The sequence below is a fragment of the Aptenodytes forsteri genome, unplaced genomic scaffold (assembly GCF_000699145.1).
Source record: "Aptenodytes forsteri isolate BGI_AS27 unplaced genomic scaffold, ASM69914v1 Scaffold146, whole genome shotgun sequence".
Lineage (NCBI taxonomy): Eukaryota > Metazoa > Chordata > Aves > Sphenisciformes > Spheniscidae > Aptenodytes > Aptenodytes forsteri.
The window spans coordinates 5,499,128-5,521,081 of NW_008795128.1; the positions used below are offsets into that span (position 1 = coordinate 5,499,128).

The window sequence follows — 21,954 nt, forward strand, 5'->3', positions numbered from 1 at the left end:
AGCTTGTTTTTCAGTAACTTATTGTTCCTTGTTTTCTACTTTACTATGTTTTCACATTCATGATATACCTGAAGAACTCAATTTATTTTCTTCTAATCTTTTTGTTCTTATCTATTTGTGCCTCACTTCTCTCTTTCTTCTTGATTACTGGTTGTATGTCTATGGTTCTTCTATTTTTCTGTAATAACAACTGTATTCTCTCTCCATCTAATCCATTTAGAGTTCAGTTTTGTTCACATACAACCTTTATCTTACCCAAATTGATATGAATGATTGAAAACACTGCTCTAACCCTAAAGACAGTATATAAGACTGAAATATTATTCTTGTATCTGCTTCAAGGCCCACATATTAGAACTGGACATCCATTCCCTGCCCCGCTTCAATTCCTCACTGAGAAGGTGTCTTCAAGCTGTTGCAAAAGGAAAATCATGTGATTCAAGTAAGAACATTTTTAAACACTAGATAATTGAACGCTCCAGAAAAAACAGGATGACAGAAAAAAGTATCAGAATCAGGCCCATTACAGAGTTTCAAATTCCAAGTTAATTAGCCATCCAGATGTGGCAAAGAACTCAAGAGAACAAAACAGTTTGCTTTTGAGAAAACAGAAATAACTTTCTTGCACATGCTTATTACCTTAAATTTAGGTACAAATCTGGCAAACTCCTGATGCCAGTTGTTAAGAGTAGAGGCAGGTGAAATTATTAAAAAAGGTCCCCAGATGTTCTCTCTCTGGAATACGCACATTAAAAAAAAAAAGACACCCAGCAATTAATTGGGGGGGAAGGGACACAAAGACAGTTTGATACAGCTTTACAACTACTAAATGACAGTGGCTACATAGGAGAGGGAACTATATGCAACATAACAAAACTTCCTCCCAGCACAGCAGGGTGATATAGAATCAAATAGAGCAGATCTAATGTTTAACTAAGACTTATTTCATAACAGCAAACCAGAACAACCACCACCGTTTCAATCTGGCTTGCTCCTTTGTTTTTGAAAGATGCCACCTTCACATTACTAACAGCCCCTGTCATTTTAGGGAGGAAAAGCACTTCAGGTGCCACTGGCAAGCTTTGCTCCATCACATCACATCAGAATGCCCTCTGGTGAATAACAAAGTTGGGCCACTAGTGTATTGGTAGTTACAAGCTGGCCTGCAGGAGTGAGAGCCAGAAAAAGTAAAAGCCCTCTGTAGGCTTCCAAAAATCTCAAGTTGCAGTGCAACAGGGAGACAAACCTATCTGTTACCCCTTTCATACAGATGAGCTCAAGAGCCTTCGGCTCTGCACACTCTTCCACTATTGTGGCTGATGCTGCCAGTGAACTGGTATCAAAAGGGACATAAACAAATGCACATAATTGTCATTTGGTCACTACCGCAGCTAGTTCTGCTCTCAGTATCACTTGATTGATACCTCCTATTTAAGGCAAGTGACTGGATACCAATCAGGACTTTTTTTTTTAAATAAAGATATCTATTTCTGCATAAAGAAGTAAGCTCCTGTTGCTTTTTCTGTTTGGTTTGTCTGCCCTGGCACAGAATAACTATGCTTCCTGAAAAAAACCACAAATATGGAAATCCACGCTGATTACCATGCAGCTCAGAATTTGCACTTCATTTCTACAAGTCTCTCTGATTTGTAAAAGTCAGTGAACCATGAAGTCTACAACTTGTTCTCTTATCAGGCTTTCACATTAAGTGCAAGTGAAAAGATATTACTCTGTGAATAAATGAAAATTCCATTTTTATTTTTATACATACTTATATATACATACGCACACACATAGGTATCTACATACACACACAGGTTTCTACATACACACACCCTTTCAAAGGTGTAGCTTTAAAACAAAGGGAAATGCCATAGCTAAAATGCCTTTGAAGACATTTAAGCTTTATAATCTAGAATTCATTTCAAACGTGTAAAAAGCATGCATCTTCTATCAAGCATACTGACCAGGAATAAGCTATCTCTACCTACCTCAGCCAGATGTGCAAGGAGAGCAATACTTTGTACTGTTTTACCCAGACCCATTTCATCTGCCAGGATTCCATTGATGCCCTGCAAAAATCCATAAACGAACACCTTTCACCTTTTTAATCCTTACAGGACTAGCAGAACGGTTGCCATTGAACTTAGGGGGAGCAGCCCCAGTGTAACAACTCTGCAACACCTCATTGTCTCTTACATCTTCTACTAAGAGATTATTTCTCTTAACCGCACTTTCATTCATTTCTCGGGCTGATTTTTTTCCTCAGCCTGTCTGCTCTTTGTGATCACATTCCCAGCTGGGTATGCACACAAGGACCAGGCTGCCTGCAGTTTACCAGCTGACCAAAGCCTGAAACAGTACGCAGCTCCGAGCGGCAAAAGTTTCCTCAGTGTATAATCTAAGTGATAAACAGTTGTATAAACATCTACATAAAGAATCTTGAACCTAATGTCCATTCAAAGTTGGTATTTCCTAAGTAATCAAGAATACTGATAGGTGGCTTACATAGTATTTTCCTTTCTTCTAAAGACATTACAGATTTAGTATACGTGGTCTACTTTTAAAACCATTACATTTTTTTGACCAAGTTTACTCTAATGACTTAAATAATCCTAGAAGTTTTAAAAAATTGCAAGATGTACTAAGGTACCTGCTCATATAGGTTGGCCAGCCAATTCATGCCTTTCAGTTGGTAACCTTTCAGTTTTCCATTGAAAATAGTAGGCTGTGGAATATCTTCTCCTGCCCGGATAGATGGGTTTGCTAAACTGTAGCTCTCTCCAAAGCCAGTACCGGACTTGTTAGCAGCCCGTAAAGCAGCTGCCCGACTCTCCTTTGCATCTTCATCAAATGATCTGGTCTAAACAGGAAGAGGAAAGTATGCATAAGATGATGAACATATTAATTTATCAAGAAACTGTATACTAAAAAGCTTTACACTTCACATTAAGTCATAAGATGTCTGCCAGAAACTAACAGAAAACAAGCCTGTTCCTGTAGCCCAAATCTTTATATTCTGGTTTTCTACCTGTTTTAGCATAGAAAGTGGCAATGGAATTAAATTCAAATCTGGCACCCAGGATTAAACAAACCTACTTGACTTGGCTGCTATGAAAGATCCTTGTTCTGTGGCCTTTACCAATTACTCTGATTTCTCTTCTACTTCATGCATCCAAAAAATACATACCCGGGCCTGATGAATCTGGTAAGCATCCTCAGCATTCTTCAGAGCTTGGGCCTTGTAATAGTTACTATCTGAAAACAACATCTTCGTGTTAGAGCTCAGCAGCAGTAACCACCCAAATTAACACACAGGTAAATTCCAGTAATTATAGCAGTGCTTCTTACATAGAAAGACTTTGTGCTTGAAATAATAAGTTTGCACGATAACATGCAGAGTACAGTAAATCTCAAGAGAGTGCACAGGAAGGATTGTAGATGAATCGCTTACCATAATCTTCTTGGGTGATGTTGACCACTACTCCTCCACCAATATCAATCTGCCTTTGGGTAGAGCTGTCTTCCAGTTTGCGTAGGATTTCCTCCTGTATTCCATCATGTCCAATATCTCGTTTACGACTCATAAAATGGGCATATAATTCAGTCTGTGTGATCAGGAAGTTAAGTTTTCGCTGCTGCCTCTTAGCCTAAGAGAAGAGCATTTACAAAAAACAGATGAAAGGAAAAAAAAAAAACCAGGACAAAGGTTTAATGTTTAAAATATAAGTAAAGAAAAAAAATTTAATCTAATAATATATAAACAACCAATCTATCTAGATTATATTATGCACATCACTGTGACATCAAAATGCTAGAATACTAGTTGCACATAAGAACACTGACCACCACCATAAACACCTATATTAAAATATAAATTGTTGTAAATGAAAAGTTCTTTTAAATTCAGTAATCATGGCAAAGAACACCATAATCTAAGAAAAGAAAGTTTAAAAGTTTTGTTCACACTGAAAAATTAAGAGATTGACAAAAATAAACAGGATTTTAGTGGTCTACAGTAAAAGAACTGAACAGTTAAAAAAACCTCTCATGACAACCTAACTCCAACATTCTGTTATTTACTAGTAAAGAGAATTATGGTAGAGTATGTGAAATGTATCACTAGGTAATACAGTTGAGATATTATCATGGTTCGGCGTTCAGCAAGACGTTGTAGAAACTCTGTTCATTCTTAGGTTCTGGTTAAAAAATGCTATAGTTAGAAGTTGTCTATTAGTCTAAGTCAGCTGAAACCTTCACAAAATGCTTATGAACTTGCAAGAACGAGAGGAATGCAATAAATAAAAGCATAATTTGAGCATAAAACTAAACATAAGGTATTCTAAAGAGTCAATCTTAGCTCATCACCACACACGTAAGGTAACAACCATAAATCCACTAGAGAGCTTTGGCAAGAAAGCTTTTTCTTAAATTCAACCCCTATTACTCTGTAAGGGAGTCCGGGAAGCTGTCCCTTGGCCAACAAAAAAAGCAATCACAGAAAAATTCTGTGCCCCATGTATAAATTATGATACCAGTTTACAGCAGGGGGAAAAAAGAGAAAAAAAAAAGAAAATTCAATGTGAGTGAAAAGGTGGCTTGCCTTCTGGACCCAGAACGATGTACAAACCATCACAAAAGCCTGGCTCTTACTGAGTTATGTATGTCTGAGAGACACACTGCTTGTCAAATCCCTTCCTCCATTTCATTCACTTGTACAGGATTTGCACAGTTTGAAGGCTTTTTTTATCAGCTCTAGCTAACATTAGAATAATTATGTAAAGAATTTTAAGATAGCAGTAGAAATAACGTGGAATACCACTGAAACAGAACAAATAACTGAATTTCATGGCCTGCATTTAGAAACTCAAATTATCCGGTCACTTCTGTGTCTCCTCAACAGATTAATTATCAGCAATCTGTGTTTTTGCTGTACCTCTCTCATCTCCTCATCCAGCTTGCGTTGCTCCAGAGCCTCTTTCTCAGCTCGCTTACGATGTTCTTTTTCCACCTTTTCGTACTTTTTCCAATAGAGAAGCATTTCCTTGGTAAGACGACGCGCTCGTGGTAGAGTTTCCTTACAGTTTTTCTGGGCCTGGATAGCAGCTCGACGTACCTCCCTCATGCACTGATGGGCAAGCTAGAGCGAAGTAACATTTTGGAAACAGTGGTAAAATGGGCAGATTTTAAAGAAAGCCAGCAATAAAACCATCAAATTTAATTACAACCAAGTCTGATCCTTCAGAAGAGAAAAACTGTGATACTTTACTCAGCAGTAATGCTTTTGAAATGGCATGAGAGAACGTGAACTTCCAAAAACCTCCTGAGATGATGGAGAAGACAAAACCTGAAGACAGTTTCAGCATGGCACAGTACTTAAAGGATTGATCTGGTGGGCAGGTCCTTGAAAGGGACTCAGGAGACCAGAGTTCAAGGCCTGTCTGCAACTCTGACGCACCTATTCTAGACACTTTTCTGTGGTGCCCACGCTTTCTCACTGTTTTAATAAGGGTGCTACAATAGCAGTATTGGTGGAATACAATCCCATTCACATGTTAATACACTGAAAAGTGGGGGAGTATCCTACAATTTTCCTACCACCTAATGAAGAAGCATAATACAACACAATTTTTCGTTCTAGTATAAATAAATTAATGCCACTGTCATAACGGTCAAAATTGCTGGGTTTGATGTTTGTGACAGGTTTTTTTTCCTCCACTAAAATTTGCACATCAACAATTCTAACACAGATTTCAAATGATCAAACAAAATGAAAGCAAAGGAAAAAAAAGTGGAATTTCAAAACCTCTAAGTCTGCTGCATCACTCACTTGCTAAAACGCAGTTTTTGATACCTACAAATACAATAATCGCAGACTATTTGCCCAGACATCACAAAGAAATCCACTCTCTGCTAGCTAAGGTAGACCATAGGAGAGAACCTACCTACAGCAAAATTTCTTAAATACATGCAGGTCCTGTTTTCTGCATCCCTTACACAGAAAATGCTCCCTTTCTTGATAATGTATATACAGAATGGAAAATTTCCTACATCATCTTGTCTCTGATGATTCTCAGCCATATACTTGATTACCTTTTCATTAGCCGTATAAATGAATCAGACACTTGAGTGTAACACTTGGAAAAATGCTCAGAAAGCCATTACCGAGTGTTCCTAATGTAAAGCCTTCTAGGTAGAAACAATGACACTTCTCAGAGAAGACTCTGATGAGGAGATAAATTCCTTTTGCAATCACTTAAGATTAAAAATAGAACAATTTTCTGCTCAGATCCTATATATATTTATGTAAATTAACACATCTAATATTCCAAGAGCCCCTTTGATTTAAACAAGAATGCTTAAACCAGCCAATTCTAGCTAGTGGATAGATGGGCAGTTCAAAAGCCAACAAAGTGTACTGAAGTCATTAATTTATTGTATCAAAGATCAATAAATTAAAAATGTACAAACTAAATCTTATGAAAGCCAAAAAGATCTCATGAAAGAAATTCATGTTGCTTGTTTCATCTGTTGCTTATGAAACACGCCAAAATGACATATCTAAAAAATGAAAAGTCTTATACTAAATAACAAATTACTTCTATATAGTGCTTTCTCCTATACTGCCCTGCTAGTACAGTCAGTATTATAAGAAACAGAAGAAACATAAAGAGGTTACAGTTTGGTTATTACATCTGGTACAAGTAACAGCATAAAGCTAAACAACACTTACCTTTTTGCTGTTGGTTAGGAAAAGGTTGCGAGCTGAGGCTTTTTGTTTGTATGCCTATAAAAGAATACCATCTTAAAATTAGTTAAAGGGTAATGTCTTCACAGTATTTTAAAAGATCATTATCGAGTCTTCAGCAGATATACATGCCAAACTCAGCCATGCACACTATTGTATAACTGGGTACAGGTACTGTAAGTATTTTTTATTTTGACTGAAACAGCTTTTCATCCTTAATGATTGAAGGCATACATAAATGTATTCCAGCTCCTGAAGGAAGCATGTAAAACACCTCCTTTTTCAGGATTGTTTCTTTAATTACTACCATTGCAAAGCAGGGTTCTCCTATTCCACTGTTATCACTGAAGTAAACAACAAAAATTTCCACTGTTTCCCAAAGATGTTGAGAATTAATGTAGATCCTATGTTCGTCACGTGATCAAAATCAGTCTTTTGAAAAAATAAGGTCTATCACACTGCACATATCCTTCGCCTGGCTTATAGGTTCATAAAGGATGCTATACCCATCACTCATATTCTACTTCCTAGAATTCAAAGTCTGTTAACTGTGAACTCCAAAAAGCAGGCTGTAAGGTCTACTCTGATCACATCTCAGAAAACTAGTGACAGTGAACCCAGCTTTCTATTTCAAATGCGCCTGAAGCTTGTCCTGTAAATAATACAAATACTTTTCCCAAGACTGTTTCTGAATTAAGTTGCAAAAACCACACATGCTACAATGATTGAAACACTCCTTTCCTGAACTTTATGTAAAACCTAGATATTGGTTTGCTCTACATTGGTATCCTGTAGATTAGTAGGAGTACCTGCTAGAGTTTACTGTACTATTCATAGAAAAAGGCTGGATAGCCAAATGAAAGCAGTGGCAAAGCACCGCACGATCCACCTAGATATCACTGGTGCTAAGAAATTTGAACTACAACTTTGCTTACGGATTACAGAGTATCAGTTTCGTCATTAATGACCACCAGAAAAATCAGGTCTTACTTCACTCTGTTTTTCCAAGTGTTGACTCCCCACTAAGTTAATTTTCTTTTCACTTTCTTGCCATCATCACTGATCTAGCGCCATTAGCCAAGCTCACCTTTGGCAACTCCTTTTTAACAATGCTAAGCCACACTTTCCGCCGACGTGCATTAAGTTGCTCAATAGTCAAATGCTTTTTCTTGGACCCAGGTGGTGGTGTATCATGAGAAAACTTGGCAAAAACTTTGGTCTGGTGATGGTGGCGTCGTGGTGACTCCTCTGAAGAGAGTTCTTCATCCCGTCTCCTCTTTTTCTTTACTTTTTTCAACTTGCCTGCATGACAACAATAATCATAAAATTCAATTTCTTTCTCTATTTTTGGGACACATTTAGTCAGGTATCTTTCCCGAGTAAACTATCCTAGTCAATTTATGTGTGGAACCAACAAAAAAGCCAAACTTATCCATGTTTGCCAATTCTGGCACCATCTATTTATCAGATTAGGTATTTCCTCATCACTTTATAATGGAAAGATTTTCCTGTTTAATAAATAGAGTGGTGAAATGCAATTTTTCCACCCATGCCTTAGGAGTTAAAATGTCTGGGACCTGGTGCAACATTTCTTGCTTTGTGGTAAAATTCTACTTAAAGACATGTAAAGGTAAGACACTTAAAGGTAACAACATTAGCATTTGGTAGGGTAAGTCTCAAACCAAACTTCAGCAGTTGAAAGAGACTGGCATGTTATCATGTATTACAGATACCAGCTTTCAGAGGAAACTGATAGTGGTATCAGATATTAAAAATATTCTTTGTGAGAATGCAAAATCATGGATGCTGCAAGATTAGTGGAGGAAAAAAAATACACTGTTAAAGGAATTTGCAGAAAGATAGGAAGGAAGGAAGCCCAAAATAGCCCCCTTAAAACACAGCTCAAACTTAAGGACTTGCACTAGAGAGAATTCACCTTACGCTGACAGTTCATAGCCTTCTCTTCCTGCTTCCTTACAGATTTACAGCTGCTGCCAGCTCAATCAAGAAAGGAAACTGTACTTCCTGGCAAACGTGCATCTGAGAAACTCCAGCTGAGAGGTTACAGAAGTAATTCTATTTTAACTCACATCGGACATCAATTCTGAGTTCCCTCTAATTTTCAGAAAACTCTCACTCCCTATCATTACTTGTTCACTAAGAATTACATATTCAGGAATAACTGCATCAAGTACTGGCTAAGTTCTTACATTTTTCAAGGAACTATCATGTTTTCAAAAAACTCTGAGTAAATGGACCATGATACACAATGGTATTTATGGATTCCGAAGCAATGAATAAAGCTGTAAGGTGCTTACTGCATAACTCTTTCATTCTAGATTCAGAGGTCCACAAAGAAAATCTAAAGCCATGAACCCTCAATTCACATTCCTTGTTTTCACCCTAGCTTTCTAGAAGCCAGAAGATAAAGCACAGTATTTTCTGAAGATTTTTTTCTTTGACAGAACTGGATATTTCCATGCAAAACCCAAAAGTTTTGAATATTTATGTTTATTCAAAGGAAATAACATAAGAAAGACGTTTAATCACAGCAGCCATTTAAAAACACAAGGTTAGTGACTTTACCTTTTAATTTTTTCTCTTCTTTAAACTTCTTTTTCTTGGGCCCTAACAGGTGGCGCTGCTGCTCGTAGTAAGGATCATGTGTAGACAGCAGTCCTGCACTGTAGTACTGATATTGCTGCAACTGAAGTGGATGTAAATGAGCACAGTAATGGAAAACAGATATAGCAGATAACAGAGATGGCAAGTAAACAAGTTCAGATCTTGATCATAAATAAGAGATCGGAAAACATGCACTTCTCCATATTTAGCATTGTTATCAAGGATCATACAGTGTCCAAAGTGAAACCACTGCTCCCAGAGGTGGCCTCCAAGTTCTACACAGGGAGCCAAGCCCACCCAGTTAAGTAAGATGGGAAGAGCGGGCAGTGAAGCTTACACTTTCAAAACATACTGCTCTATCTTTTCCATACAGGTGCTGCCCAGCAAGACAGCACATTACATGAAATGGTCCAGTCATGGACCTCCTATTTGTTTTGCCTGCATTCCCAAATTACATATGTGTTCTAGTTTATCATTCCAAAGGATGTAAAAGGATGGGTTTAGATAAAAGGCATTTAAAAGATTTCCACGCAGACAAACAACTTGAACATTCAGACTGTCAAGTAAAAATATAGCTGCCTCAGCATTTTTTCCCCAAATTATCAAAAAAGTCAGTATATTCCAAGCATTATTCAATTAAAATATTAAAGAACTATACACAGGTTACGTATAAACAGGCAAATTAGACAGTACAGGTGAGAAATTAACTATTTAAAACCTAGGCATGCTATTAAGCTAATAAAAGATTTTTGAAAGGTGAGAACATCAGCATAAACAAACTTTTTTGGACAGATGTGTTTGCCCCCCTCATAACTGTGTACTGGTGATCTGATAATACCGTGGTTATTTCTACCGGATATTATTTCTTACTAGTCTGGAAATAAAGATTTGCGTAAAATTTAACAGAAGTTATGACCTGTGTAAAAATTGGGTGTATGAATATTTGCGTAGTTATGTAATATTTCAAGAAGCTAACACAATGTTGGTTTAGAACTTAACAAGTAAACAAAGGAAAGAAGTGGACAGAAGCAAAGACCTGGGTGGGAAAATATTTCTTTGCTCTTCTGGAGAAATTTCAAAAGAATATGAAACAAGAAGACAGATTTTAATTTCAGACACATCCTCTGAGAGCAGAATAGGATGACTTCCTTCATCTGAGACTCCTTTCTGGTGCGATTCAAAACAGCAATGAAAATAATTTCTGCAAAAGCCCTTATAATTTGAAGAAATATATTATCAGAATCAAAGCAGTCAAAAAAGTTGGCCTAATATTAAGAAAAATGTAGAAATGTGGCAACTATTTTCTTATAGGAAGGGAAAAAAAGAGAATGAGAGAAGAAAATCCAAAATAAAAAAGAAAAGTAAGAAAGGAAAAAAGAAAGTCAAGTAAAACCCCAAAGAATGACAGAAAACAGTAAGGACGAAAACTAGAAACTCCCTTTCAAGAAGGTAAACATTGCCTTACTACTCATCACCTCAATGATGATGCAAGTATACTGCTTTAGGTTTAAATATACAATTTTACTCCTGAACAGCAGCTACTACCTGTATTAGAATTTAGCCCACAGCACCTCAGTCTTCATATATGCTATCAAAATCTTGCATTCTAGCACCCTATATTTGCTCTAGTGACTAGGACAGAGCGTTGTGGAAGCTACATATAACACATGTGCCAGTACTAGCTACATAAATTATTGACAGATTCTCAGCATAAGGCATCAGCAGCTTTTCAGTCTGTATGTAATTAATTAAATAACCCTTGTCTGAAACTGATGCTAGATTGTTCTGTCTACCAAACAACAGGATATTTTCCAGTCCACAAAATATTATGTTTTTTGATAAAAATGTAAGAGCAGTTAAAATAACGCAGTTACAGGAAAGAATAAAAATCAAGCAAACTTTAAAATTCTGGATTTTTACCTCTTTGTCTTTGCTGTATTTACTTTGATGCAGTTTCTTGTATTTGTGTAATCGCAGCATATTGTGAAGTTCCTCCCTTGAAAGAGAAAATTCTTCTTCCTCCTCTCCGTCCTCATCACTTGGTGAATCTGTGTCACTGGAGTCATCACTCAGAAGGATACTCTAACAAGAATAAATGGAAACGAATTTAACAATCACAAGTCCCTACGCTGAATTGTTTATTTATGCAAAGCACTCTTGAGCCTTTACCTAATAAAGGGCTGCGGGTCTGGCCCACAACAATACTTGGCATTTACAAAGTGTCTTCCATCTGAAAACACTTCAAATGGAAAATAGTTTTCTGAGGTACAGTACTGTGTAGCAGTGAATCCAATACACATTTTCTGATTTGGGGGGAGGTAGTTTTCTGTTAGTTTAGTGATGGTTAAGTCATTTTAGAATCCACTTTGTCTGTTTGTGGTCTCAGAAAAGCAGCAGTGAGAAAATCCAGCATACCAGTAGGGGCATTTTGTGATGTATGGTTGCAGGTACTTTCCTACCCCATTTGTAGTTTGTCCTGCTATTCTACCACTTCCGCCTGCATCAGTTGCAGCAGGTTTGGCTCTTGTCTGACCTCTTGGCAACCTGTTTTTGCTAACTAGAGAAGGCTACAGTACAATGAAAATGCAAAGATGGCATAAAGTGACCATTCCACTCTCTCCTTCCATCCTCATTTGGACCTTGTACTGAGTTCATCTTAGAAACAAATTTTCAGCCAAGTCCCAAATGTCCATTTAATATATTTCATAATAGCTCATTTTAATTTGGACAGTGTACTAAAATTACACTCACTGTGAAATTTAACTAAAATGCTGCTGCTCACCAAAATTGAAATGCCTACTGTCTATTTTGCTACATGATGAAAATGAAAGCCTCAAATCTACAGAGACTATAATTCTATTTTGTTCTACCCGAAGTCTAATACAATATATCAACTGCCACATACTCTTCTTTCTTTCCATTTCCAAGACAAGAAGCCTCTGTAGAATGGATTTTTTGGTTTGGTAAGTGTTTTTTCTTAATATAAAAAAACCCCAAACAAAAACACCCAAAAAACCCCATTCCTTTCTTCTTAGCAAGGGACACTAGCTCCAGTTACCTCAAAAAAAAAAAAGTGCGGCAAACAAGCCAATATAGAACAAGACTAAAGAATTCATTTTGAGCCCTCTTTTCAGCAACACAAAATATTACCACATCTCTGTATCACCTTATGCCTGTGAGATTTTGCATCAATTAAACTGCATCACACGATTTAGGGCAGCTCTTAAAACACATTAGCCCAGCTTTCTGAGCTCTCAGTAGTACACGTAAAGTAAAATTAAATGGACTACTGAGATGAGAACAAACTTATGTAAACTTACTGTATTTGGAAACTGTATTTGTGATAATTTGTGATAATGTTCTGACCAGTGCTCAACTTATTTCCTTGTTGCAGTTTGCTTGCTTACATGTTTCTACACCATGATCTACGTTGGATGACAAGATGGAATCACTCACTGCTGTCTACAGGATGTTGACTGGAACTCTACTCACAGATTTCATAATAGCTGCATTTTTTTCCAGTATTCTTACCTTCAGCCACTTTCTGCTTTTCTTCAGTTTGGAAAAATTATACAAGCTTCCTTTTTCAGACTTTGGTTCTGTTGAGTGAAAAAATTTAAAAAAACTTCTTAAGAAATGATGCTTTTCCCAGCTTATCCTAAAGAAAGGAGAGATTCGACCTAGTGCATGCCTACCTGGCTGCAGTACTCCATTCAGGGAATGTGTGTTCAGCATCCCGGAATTCCCTGCTCCAGAAGACTCCCCAAGCAAAGAGTTTGGAGGGTCTTCCTTAACTTGCATCAGGGGATCCCCAGACTGAGGCAGCAAAGGATTGTCATCCAATCCATCTTCACTTTCATCGCTGCAAGAAGATACGTAATATGGTGACAATGAAAGGAAAATATTCAAAAGAGGAGATACCCATACAACTTTCTTACATGTGGCCATTTGTCTAAAGGTTTGAGAATTGAGACAGCTTCAGATATAATTTTACACATTAGGAATATTGCTGTTAATAATTTCCCGTTAACCCCTCAGCAGTAGTTAATCATCAGACCAGCCTGGCTATGCTATCAACCTGCACCTTCAGTCTTTAACTAGGTATCTAATTTGAGAAGCATAAACTAAGCAAGAAACTAGTATCAAATCAAACCAAAGCACAATATTGTCCTCCTCAGCACTACTGCACATGTGCGAAATATAAAGCTATACTTTTTCTACTCCTTGTGTGGCTCTTACTACATGCTTGTAAATATACCTGTTATCTATTACCCACACAGTTAGCAGTTCTGTAACTCTACAATTCCAAAACGCTGATGAAATTAAACGTAAATTGTTTTGGGACAGAAACATACCTTGATGACTCACTTCTCATCGCTACAACTTGCATATAAATTCTGCATCTGACAACGGTCTTTACATTTCATTTACGGCTACAGGCCATCTCCCTGAAAAATCAACTTAGTGCTTTTTCATCCTGCTTTTTGCAGACCAAGAAAGTTTTGGCCACTCAGTGATAAAAAAGAGCTTTAAAACACCATGCTAATTTGTACGTGGGCTGGTGACACACTGAATTATCGGTGTGAGCTAAGAGAAGCACAGTGCAAAATCTTTAAAGGAGAACAGTTTATAATGAACAAGTCACCACTAAACCCTTAATATGGTGTTGCCTGGGAACAATATAACAAAAATGCTTGCCTTTCCTTGGTATTCCCAAGGAAAATGGAAAAGGTTTTGGTACCTGGATATACTCCTATTAAAGATGGCAGACGTCTGTCGTAAAAACTGATCCAGTTGCAGAGCTTTCTCCAGATATTGCAGATAAAGGGGTTTTGCCAGCTCTGAGCAGCTGCCATCCTCCCTGGCACCCAGCTCTGAGGCCATAGAACAAACTTCTCCTCATGCACAGGTGCCTCTGAACACACAGCTGTTAAGAAGAAAGAACAGTCATCGTCACCACCACGTCTGAAAGGCACGAACTCTGTGAGCAGGCAAATCTACTGCACGCTACACCAAATGCTAGTATTTCGCAGAACACATAACCAAGGTAGTTCTGGGCAAAAAGCTTAGGTTGCAGTTAATAGGTATATTAACCAAACAAACAAACAGAAATTCCCACTAAACTTTCTACCACAATATTACCATAGCCAAAAACTAGATTCTTAGTTTTCTGTTTTATGACTTCATGATGCCATTTAATAGGAGTGAGAATTGCACTGACCTAGTATGATAATCCAAGTGGTGACATAGAAATGCAAAGTACAATGAAGCCAGTCCTTGAACATCTAAAGTAAACGTTCACCACTATTAAAGATAACATGTTTAACTCTGAACAGAGGGCAGTCGTTTATCATGAAAGTTGAATGAAAGCAATTAAATTATTATTCTGAAGTTGAATCATAGATATAAACTTACTCCAAAAAGGAAGAACTACTGAAAATATTGTTCTTCTATTGTTTTTACCATTCAGTTCACAGCTGTAGTCTACAGAATACTTGTAAGACTTTTCCTTTACTTTAAAGCAATGCTACTCTTACAGCACTCAGAACATAGCTGTCACCTGTTGACAAACAAGCTACAAACACTTGACCAAAAGAACTTCCGTTCTAAAATTCAACTGTTATCTTTATTAAAGAAAAAGTAACACATAATCAGCAATTTATTACATACTTTTTATATTTACAAATTTAGAACAGTCTAGCTTCATGTTTTTTCAACTAGTAAAAACAGCCTGCCTGATTTTCATTTTTTAGTTGTTCTCACGATTTTAGATTCTTAAAAAGCAATATTTGCATAATGCATACTTTAAAAATAAAACTATCAAAACATTTTATTGCTTTGTCAATTGTCAACGGCAGGGTTATTTTCCTTCAACCACAAAAGACATCATAACAACTGTTACAGTAATAGCTCCCTCAACTGGAATTTTATTTTTCTTCGATTACAAAAGATGCCATCATTGTTATAACAGTGAGAAAGATAATTTTAAATTATTTCCAAAGTCACAGTTGTTACTGTACAAACGAAAGTGCTGTCAATACCCTAAATATGATAATATTTACTAACAAATAAATGCCTTAAGCTTTTGCTTCTGGTGGAGGACAAAAATAAAACCAGTCAGCTTTTGAAAGACTTAGATTAATTGTTCTTCTGAAGGATTCTTCTCATTTCTATCACTTCTTAAAAATACTACAAAACCAGAAGCAAACTTCACATTAACTTACTGCAAAACACTTCATATTTATTCAATCATTAAATTGTTAATGACGAAATTGTTTTAAATTATATAAATGAAAACACAGATTAAGTATCTGGTCTTCAACTTATTCTCTCCTCACGTATACAGTCTGAAAACCAGCATCTAACTTTTTCCAAGTCTTTTATCCTCAAAAATTACAGAACGGATTCAGAACTTCTAAAGTTATAAAAAACTATGATAAGAGATTACCACCTTGAGACTAATGGCTGTTGTTGAACAAAGGCAAATTTTATTATTTCTTAATAAACACCTAGCCTTCAGTTAACATCTTTACCCATACAGAATAAACAACAGCGTGCCAGAAATAGTGAGACAGGAAAACAGCCCTCATTTAAAAATTATTTTTAGACTGAAGCTATCTAGGTTCAGCTTTATATATGCTAGATCTTCGTACACTTGATAGCAATGGAATGATTGACCTCTGTTACCAAATACCCATTTCCAGCAGAGGTTAACAGACAGAATAAAGCACCTGAAAGCTTTCCCTATGATAAGGGTATTAAGATTCATGTTTTCCAAGAAACTTTCATCTACGTACATCACATTGCTTAACAGCCATCTGAAAAAAAAACCACCCTAAAATCAAAAACTGTCTTCCAAGACACAGGACCATGAAGAAAGTAAAGAAGTTAGAAAACAAGAGGAAACATGAAACTTGTGTCTCTGATGGAAGAATCATTCAGGAGGAGGTAGAAAAGGACGTCAAGAAGGTGAAAGTGGTTTTCTTTCAGATCACCGATTAAAATGATATATATTATAGGAGCAAGATTTAATCCCTAGTATCATACCAGAAAAAGTATGGCGATCCCTTCTATCACTCCATTTCAAAATGTATCCGTCAACAACAGCATGTGTTATGTGAACATGGTATTATTTTACTTTCCCAGCCAAAATGTCATGTGCAACCATTGTTTAATGATTTTGCTCAGAACCACAAGGCATCTTTCACCTGTCTGCTCTTTGCAGAAAACCTCCTTCCCAAAACTCAACATTTGGTAGCATTGCCTGCCCTCGAGGCGCTGCGGGAAAGAAACGTGTCCCAAGGGGCATAAAGCACACAGGACTTCGTTTGGATTCATCGCCTCCGAGGAAACTAACAAACCAAATGTGCTCTTTTGCACCCCAACGAGCCTTGCCCTCACAAAACTATACAAGCTTAACAGCAAAATAAAGGGAAAGAATTAAGATAGATTTGAGGTCGAGTTTTTAATTGCAGGACAGCAAACAGGCCAGATGCAAAACAAACACAATCATATTCCTGATCTAACATGAGTAACTAGATGCTTTTCTAGCTGCCCAGATGCACTTGCCTAAGTGCTGGTCTATGTGGATCCACCAGACTGGATCAGTGCCTCTCCCCCACCCAGGCAATGGTGCTCATCTGGCTCCATGCTCATACAGTTTAGGAGATAATCCAGCAGAAGACTATTTCTTTACTTGCGAGATATAAATGACCCTATGAAAAGAAGATGCTGTCAGATGTGTTTAGTAATTAGAAAACTAAGATATTTTCTCAGGAGTGGCTCATTCCTACTGCACAGTTCCCAGGAAAATACAAAAGCAAGCGGTAATACCCTCTGTCTGCAATGACTGCAGTAAGTGCTAAGAGTACGTTTCATTCCATATTTTAACACATTAAATCCCCTTGTTGTGTACACTATGTGTACATGCTAAGTACCTGTCTCATCCATACTTTTTTCAGATACCTATGTTCTTAAATATTACTTCCCAGCTCAGGAAACCTTACATTTCCACATTTAATAAAGTCCTCCTTGTGCTGACATAGTGTAAGTACTCTGCATTTCACACATAGAAAGAGACATGCTTTTGCTTGTCTTCCTATTTTAACTGTCCCAAGAGGCTCCTGTACATACAAAGTTAATTACTCTTGTCCTCAAAACAGTTACTCCACTGTATCCCGCCCACCCAATAAACAAATAAACAAGAGGAGAGCTAAACAATATTCTTAAATGTATTAACAATGCCCAAAACAAATTTAGTAAGTGTTACACAGGCATATTGAATAGAGAATAGCTCAGTCATTGAATTCAGCCTTTCATTTATTTATATGCTAACAGTCCCACAGTGCTTCTCTGCTGATCGAAGTAATAATACAGGAAACTAATTGACAGAATCTTCTTTATTCTCTGTTCTTTTGTTCCCACTCGAGGTTTTAAGAAACAAAGATTTCGAATGGCAAAAACTGCTTGAACACTGAAGCGAGAGAAGATGGGAACAAACAAGTGAGAAGCACCCAACCACCTGATCCACTACTGCAGGTAACAGTGTTCAGGGCATCACCAAGACATTCCTTCAGTGGATTTACATGGTGATGACACTCATTCCACTTTTCCTTGCCATTTTTGAAACAAATCTATCCTTTGCCTACTCAGATTAAGGAAGATTGCAGAAATACAGATTTTCAAAATGTTTTCATTACTGATGGTAATATCTAGGTAAATACTCGTGTTACAGGTGGTAAAATGACTGGATGCTGCAGAGTAATCCTTCTGGCATCACAACTTTCTTACTGATATACACCAATTGTACGTTAAGTTTCAGTATCAAATTCAGTAGTTATTTGCTATCTCCCTTAGACTTATAAAAGTTTAGAAAATTGGCATTTGGAAATAAACAGCTGCTGCACTGCCTGGCTGGCACTTTGAATCCTCTAACATTCTTACTTAATCAGAAGCTCACACTGAAACCATTTAATTGTATCATGTGGACCTCTGAATTATTAAAGGCACAAGTAAAATACCACCAGCAGGATCTGAATTTAGTTTTATATATATGTATTAACTTCATACAAATAACCTTCATAATCATATATATTTTTTTAAAGATCTAAGTTCAGTTCTGAAGAAGCCTTCGTTATCCTGTTTTAAATCACATTGCTTATTTCAATGTTAATGTAGGTGTTGGGTTTCTTCACTCTGTTTTTCTCAAGTCTCACAAGTCTGCCCATTACAATGTCTAGTCAGTAAGTAAACACCCAGCACTGGAGAAGAATCCTCCAAGGACGGCCTCGGAGAGCAGAGTTATGTTTTATAACAACATTTCTAAGTTTTATACCCACCAACCCGCACCAACCAAACAGCAAAAACACTGCTCTCATGAAGCAGCTTAGCTTTTAGGTAGATTCTCCCAGTTTAAACAGATATCCACTGGCTATTTCTGAATGAAGTCCTACAAGTTTTTGCTACCGATATCAATTCAAAGCAGGAGCCCTGTAAGTGGCAAGCGCGCAGTTTGGCACTTGTGCCTAGCTGCAAGCTAGAAAGGATTTGCTTTGTATGGCTGTTTGAAACAGTACTTCCTCCAGGAGTTTCGTTTTTCTTTTTCCTTCAGTTGCTGGCATCTGTACACCTCAGGTAAGGCCCAGAGGATTACTTTTTCTTCTCTTTATGCCTAACACTAACATCAAACATTAAATAATGATAACAACTACACTCCTAGTTGAGGGCACATAACACAAACACAAGCTGCCATGGAGGTATAAAGTATAGCAGCTAACCCACAGTACCCCTTCTTAGCCTATGACAAATACAAGGCAAATCAGGGAGGTACAACTAATTCAAACGGTCTCACCTGCCACACACTAAGTGCATGTATATATGAAATGTTACCAGCCGGCAGGTGAGCATGCTTATTTGTTCAAGTATTTCAGCCCAGAAAAGCAGAGTTTCTTACCTCTCCTCCGTCCAACCGGTGTAAGCACACTGACAAAACATTCAAGTGGACAAAAACCTGAAATCCCAATTTACACATGGAAAGTACGTATTCCTCATATCCCTATTTACAGCATTGAAAATTTTAGCCATAAAGCAGGATTAAAAACTGGGAGCGAGAATACAACCTGCTATGCTATTTTAGTTCCCTCACAATTGTAGCAGTTTTCTGGTTTTTTTTCCACAACATGGTCTTTTCGTGCTTTGCATTTTGACACCAACTTATTAAGAGAGATTTTCCAAACTGATACAAACACCTAAGATACTTTTCTTTCTTGAAGAAATTTACAATTGAGACATATAACTCCTATCTGAATAGCAGAATACTGTAAGAATTTCCTGTAGTAACATCTCCCAAATAACCCCTGACACAAACATACATATCCACACAGAAGACCAAGGCAAGATCTATATGGAAAACTTTCATTAGTACAGTAATATCAGTTAGGTATATTTTTGTCAGATTTCTTTATAAGCATATAATCTCTAATACGGACAATTGTGGTGGCATAAAAAAGCTTGAAGAGGTATTTTGCTTGGAGGAGAATTACACTCTTCTTTCCCCTCTCACATTTTAGCTTGCTTTGATAAATGTATAGTTACACCAACAACCATTGTCCAGAGTACACTTTATGCCAGGTCTTAAAGCAAAACATAATCCCCCATCTAGTCTTTTTTATGGCAGCGTCTTAAATATAACTTTGATACACAAGAGATTATTGCTTTAAAAAAAAGCAGATAGGAGGATATTTCACACAAACCTAAAGCCTTCAGTCTCCACTTAAGTCAAGTGGAATGAACAAAAGACACGCACATACAACTGAAGTGTGAGTTCACAACATTTCAGTCTGAAATTAAAAAGAAGCCATTTTAATTGCTTTTCTGAGTAATGAAATCTAGTAAAAACTAGATACTGTCCTATATATGGTATGGTACTTCGCTGTTTTGCTTTTGTGGTAAGGTTTTATATTGTTCTCCAAGGAATGAGACAGCATTTCACTGATCTGTTCCACCTTTTAATTGCTTTTAAATACAGAGAAGAGCCAGTGGGGCACAGGCTCTGAATTTTCTAATTGCCACAATAACAGTCACAGATAGGGCCTAATTTATTATTAAAAGAAAAAAAAGCACGCTATAGAGCTCTACAAAAAAATTAGCAGAAGCTAGACATAAGTGAATGACAGAGTATCTTAAAATATACCGAACACTAAAGTTGGCATGTCACAGCTCTGCTTCCATGTTTAAACTAGCAGAAAAATTACCAGAGAAAAACAAACCTAACTATTTAATTGTTCAATTAGAATAAGTCTTGTCCCAAAAGGGCAGTTAACAGTATTTATGGAGACCTCTGACGATGCATCCATACTCTCTGCACTACATAACACCACCAACTGTTACCCTCACACATTGTCATTGCTTCACTCCTCTGTGTACACAAAATACAAACTGCATGGATGTTTTCAGTTTTGTTTGGTTTTTACTCCCTCCACCCTAGACCACGAAAAGGGAGCTATGTCCAAGAAAGCTCTAAGAGGACCATTTTCTTCTTGCCATCTAAAACAATCCCTAGCATGTAATTTAGTTTGTCAAATAGCATGCTTATTACAGAATTTACAGCTTATTACGTTACACCCAAATGGAACAAAACTTGCTCGTTTTGACAGTCAAGAAATGCAAGGCAGTATTTTAAGCAACTTTAACAATATACGTGTGAGAGATGGACTAGAAGTGAATTACAGGGAATATCCTTAAACATTGGGAAAAGGTTCAAGCTACAGTCCTATTTCTTGTACTTTTCCTTCAGTATCTTACCAACCTCTGGATGTTACAACATACTCTTATACGCACACATTAAAGGAATGACAACACAAATACATAATTTCTGATTCATGTAAATTAAAAAAAGGTGACTGTTGGTCACATACAGGCATATCAGATGTGCTGTACAAATCCATACAGTAGATTTGTTCATATGAGAGAAAGCTAAAATTCTAATAATGCACATAAAGACATTTCACTATAAAAAAGGAACTTGACTTGCACCATTTTCTTCACGCAACGAAGAAAATAATCTAAAGGAATTGATTATTAGCATCTACCACACTGCTGAGAGGGAAACTTACCAAACAAGATCAGCAACGGGGTAACAAAAAAAAGGTATAATGCTAAATAATACTGATCACAGCAGGAATTGTATTAGGCTATGTGTTTGCAGCGAAACAGGATTAGACTTTATACCACAGCTATAAAGAGGCATTTTCCAGTGTATGTCTTCACCGGTGCAAACATAGCATTAAACTATGTTTTATGTACGCTTTTCGTCAACGACGCCAGTTTGGCACGCGACACCTTCCCACAGCTGCCGGTCGCTATTCGGACAGAGCTCGTTACAGGCCCAGGCCTTCACAAAGCCAGGCACTGCCGGGCAGAAGAGGAGAAGTCTCCGAGTTTTCACAGCAGCGTTGCATCACGCGGACGGTAGGCACACAGGGCCGCCCTTCCCTCAGCAGCCGGGGGCAGTTACAGGCCGAAGTCCCCGCTCTGACATCTCCGCACCCGGCCCCCCGAGGGGAGCCGGCGGGACCTGCCTC

At 37.4% G+C, this 21,954-nt stretch overlaps 1 protein-coding gene across 1 annotated transcript in view; it reads right to left on the reverse strand.

The window, feature by feature from the left end:
* The window catches only part of INO80 (INO80 complex subunit), a 66,901-nt gene extending 45,392 nt beyond the window's left edge, over nucleotides 1–21,509 (reverse strand). The window contains exons 1-14 of the mRNA XM_009277539.2: nucleotides 21,487–21,509; nucleotides 14,115–14,300; nucleotides 13,069–13,235; nucleotides 12,905–12,972; nucleotides 11,294–11,455; nucleotides 9,335–9,455; nucleotides 7,836–8,050; nucleotides 6,734–6,787; nucleotides 4,937–5,140; nucleotides 3,455–3,650; nucleotides 3,191–3,258; nucleotides 2,654–2,863; nucleotides 1,992–2,072; nucleotides 640–735 (exon numbers count right to left, since the gene is read on the reverse strand). Of these exons, the coding sequence (XP_009275814.1) occupies nucleotides 640–735; nucleotides 1,992–2,072; nucleotides 2,654–2,863; nucleotides 3,191–3,258; nucleotides 3,455–3,650; nucleotides 4,937–5,140; nucleotides 6,734–6,787; nucleotides 7,836–8,050; nucleotides 9,335–9,455; nucleotides 11,294–11,455; nucleotides 12,905–12,972; nucleotides 13,069–13,235; nucleotides 14,115–14,257 (1,785 nt within the window). The 5' untranslated portion in view covers nucleotides 14,258–14,300; nucleotides 21,487–21,509. The remainder of the gene's footprint in view (nucleotides 1–639; nucleotides 736–1,991; nucleotides 2,073–2,653; nucleotides 2,864–3,190; nucleotides 3,259–3,454; nucleotides 3,651–4,936; nucleotides 5,141–6,733; nucleotides 6,788–7,835; nucleotides 8,051–9,334; nucleotides 9,456–11,293; nucleotides 11,456–12,904; nucleotides 12,973–13,068; nucleotides 13,236–14,114; nucleotides 14,301–21,486) is intronic.
* Between the last annotated feature and the right edge of the window lie 445 nt (nucleotides 21,510–21,954).